The sequence below is a fragment of the Podarcis raffonei genome, chromosome 4 (genome assembly GCF_027172205.1).
Source record: "Podarcis raffonei isolate rPodRaf1 chromosome 4, rPodRaf1.pri, whole genome shotgun sequence".
NCBI classification, from domain to species: Eukaryota; Metazoa; Chordata; class Lepidosauria; order Squamata; family Lacertidae; genus Podarcis; species Podarcis raffonei.
In genome coordinates this window covers 11,466,751-11,470,254 of record NC_070605.1, presented here as the reverse complement: position 1 = coordinate 11,470,254, position 3,504 = coordinate 11,466,751, and the positions used below count along the sequence as shown (strand labels likewise).

General features: G+C 47.1%; 1 protein-coding gene across 1 annotated transcript; it reads left to right on the top strand.

Annotated features, from left to right (window-relative positions):
* The first annotated feature begins 351 nt into the window (after window positions 1-351).
* LOC128412254 (mid1-interacting protein 1-B-like) lies at window positions 352-2,621 on the top strand. The gene is made up of 2 exons (XM_053385156.1): window positions 352-1,177; window positions 2,291-2,621. The coding sequence occupies exon 1, from the start codon at window positions 759-761 to the stop codon at window positions 1,152-1,154; it is 396 nt and encodes a 131-aa protein (XP_053241131.1). The 5' UTR covers window positions 352-758; the 3' UTR covers window positions 1,155-1,177; window positions 2,291-2,621.
* Window positions 2,622-3,504: the final 883 nt, after the last annotated feature.

Below are 3,504 nucleotides of genomic sequence, written 5' to 3'. Positions count from 1 at the left end.
CTTCCAGCTGGCATCTTCATGTTGCGGGTGGCAAGACAGACCTCTGCCCAAGTCCCTGAAATTAGAAGTCTAAACAGAGAGGAGACTGGGCTTAAGACTCGAGCCCAGCCCTTGACCCTTTATAGATGTTCAGACGGGACGCGGATTCCCAGACTTAGGTTGCTTGCCAAACATCTTTTTCTGGCCCTGTGGTTTGAAGACAGTCTGCAAGATCTCTGCTTCACGTGCCCCGCAGCAAGATGGTGGCATGACCCAGCTATCACAAACTGAGTGCCAATTATGCAATACCATCCAAGGCAGTCTTTCTGTGGTTTCCCAGCAGTGTGGCTTGCCAAAAGCTGTTTAATTTAGTACCAGTCTTGGTGATTACTTAATTTTGGTCTCTCTCTCTTTCATTATGGGGGTGGGAGGCAACCTGAACACGCAAGCGTCCAACTTTATGCCAAGTCGCTGATATGGGCAAAAGAGTTTGGGAAAGAATCCAGACTGTAAATAAAACCACACTGCAACCCACAGTCGAATCACTGCCAAATTCTTGCAATTCACGGGAAGCTGGGATTGGCTCCCTGGGAAAGGAGGGTCTGGAACTGGCATGGAACTACCCCACTCAAGCTCTCTGGAAGTGACCAAGATTGCTATATAAACTGCCACCAGCAAGGCTGAAACCTAACACAGCTCACCTTTCCTGCACAGCGCAGATTGGGACCCTGAAAAAGAAGTCAAATTCAGATCCGGAGACTCCCTCTCAACCCATCGCCATGGAAAGATACGTCTCTGCCGTCCGCAAGATGGAGCAAACGGTGATGTTTCCCAGCCTCCTCCTCGGAGTCTCCTTGGAAGACCAGGCTGAAACATTTGAGACCAACTCGAGCAACGGAGACTCCAGCGAGAGAGACCTGTATGAAGATTACACTCTGCTCAAAGCCATCAAGGGCAGGGCAGAGAGTGGCTTAGCACCCCTTGACTTCCAGAATCCCAGCCTCAAGGAAGAGGAGAGCAAAGAGAAGGCTGATCTGGAAGATCTCTTCCATTACCACGTGTCTGGCTTGCACCGCGTCCTCACCCAGCTGACGAGGAGGGCCAACGCCCTGACTTCCAAATACAATGAAATCATGGGGCAGATCAACCAGAACGAAATCTCTCTCCGCTGGTGAGACACACGCCAAGGACACCAAAGGTGAGTTATTGGCTCACTCGGCCTTCTCCCACCTATTGTTCTCCCCTAAGCCCAGCCAATGGGATGCGGGTGGCGCTGTGGGTTAAACCACAGAGCCTAGGACTTGCCGATCAGAAGGTTGATGGTTTGAATCCCTGCAACGGGGTGAGTTCCCGTTGCCCGGTCCCTGCTCCTGCCAACCTAGCAGTTCAAAAGCACGTCAAAGTGCTAGTAGATAAATAGGTACCACTCCGGCGGGAAGGTAAACGGCGTTTCTGTGCACTGCTCTGGTTTGCCAGAAGCGGCTTAGTCCTGCTGGCCACATGACCTGGAAGCTGTACGCCGGCTCCCTCATCCAATAAAGCGAGATGAGCGCCGCAACCCCAGAGTCGGTCACGACTGGACCTAACGATCAGGGGTCTCTTTACCTTTTTTAAGCCCAGCCAACATGACTATGGGAACCATGGTCAAAAAGATCTGGCAGGCACAGCTTGTGGAAGGCTCTATCAGCTGGTTCCTGCATCAAACATTCTGCGTTCCTTCCATTTTTGTATGCATCCACGCTTTTAAACTTTCCACATGGCGACCATCGGCCAATAGAAGTGGATGTGATAAAACGTGATTTTGCACCACCGTACTGTAGTCTCCTGTTGCGGCACTGCCTGTTAACAGAGTCAAAGAGCTTTTAAAAATAGGCTTGCAAACTCTTCCTTCCTTCCTGGTTAATTTGGTGGCCATTGTTGGCTGTGGTTGAGGAAAGTTGTATCCACCAGGTCAACACAGGCTGGGCTACGGAATGCCATTTTCTGACATGGCAGGTCCATCTTTCGGTGGTGAGGGTAATCTTATATTACTTCATTCATATTTCAGGCCTTAGTTTTGGGATTCAGGCTATTTATTCAATGGAAAGCTAAGCTAACGTGGTGCCTTTCCAATGTTGCCGGACTAGAACTCCCATCATTCCTGACCATTGGTCAACTTGACTGGGAATATGGGAGTTGTAGTACCCCAATAAAATCAGGAGAACCCCATGTTGGCTATCAGCAAAGTTCTTGGGCTGAGTCACAGGGACCCTTGGTTTAAATTAAGACACAACCCACCTTGTTAACACCTTTTCCATTTTCCGTTTTACAGGACTACCCGCATTTCTGAACCTGCACATGTGTACAACTTGGGTCCTCTGTCTGAGGCTGTGCAAAGGAGGCTCTTAACGGACAATCTAGAGACCTTGACTGCAGCATCTACCCCACAACATTGTGTAGCATGGACTTTACTTGAATAAGCCAAGCACTGATATTTGTGAATTTAATTGCTATCTATATTATATTTGTGAACAAAACAGCTATCTGTATGGTATTTATAGATATCTATAAACTCCATGGCAAACGTATGCCTTGGGTTTCCATTGCTTTCTGGTGTTTAAATATTGCTTTTAGTTCAGACTAATAAAGCATTTTGCATTGTTTGAAGCTGCCTAGACCACTGTTTCATCTAGTCCTGTATTTGTCAACTACCCTGACAGGTAATGGCTGTCATCTAGAGTCTTTGCTATTATGCTTGCTATCTGAAATCATTTTCACTGGAGATAAGCACTGTGCCACCACATGGCTCCTGTAAGGAAATGAAGGGCATCAGTACCCTGCCCACAATTCAGCCTTTTTGTGTGTGTGTTGCTGTGTGATTAAGGGTACATCCATAATTCCCACTGAAAACAGCGTCCGGGCGCAATTTTCAGAAATCTTTTAAGATGTCCTGGAAAATCCAGGCGTATGGAAGCCTGTATCGGAAGTGGGGTATTTTTTGGCAAATTTCCTAAAAAAAATAGCTCAAAAACTTTTTTTAAAAAAGGATTTGCCAATAATACTCAACAACTTTGGCCAATAGGAAACCAAAAAAAAGCTTGCCAACTTTGCCCAAAAAAGAAAGCTTTTGTGTCCAGATTTTTACTTTTTGAAATATTGAACCCTACCTGGTTTCTAGTCATGGGTCTGAGAGATTTTTTCCCCCCTCTGCCGTTTTTACTGGGAAGGGACAAAAACCTCTCAGACCCGTGACTAAAAAAATCCCAGAACAAGCAAAGAGTGAATGGGCCCTAAGTTAGAGGCAGCCCTTTTAATTTTCCATGGAGCAACTTCACGTTAGGGGCATAAATCAAAATGGCTGCCTCACAGGAGGACTGCTCCTTGCCTGTCAGGAAAGGTCCCCCAAGAGGGTATTTTGCCAAGGGGCTCTCCAGGATTTCAGACAGGGAGTTCTTCCCAGCCCTGCCTGGAGATACCGTGATACCTCAGGTTAAGTACTTAATTCATTCCAGAGGTCCGTTCTTAACCTGAAACTGTTCTTAACCT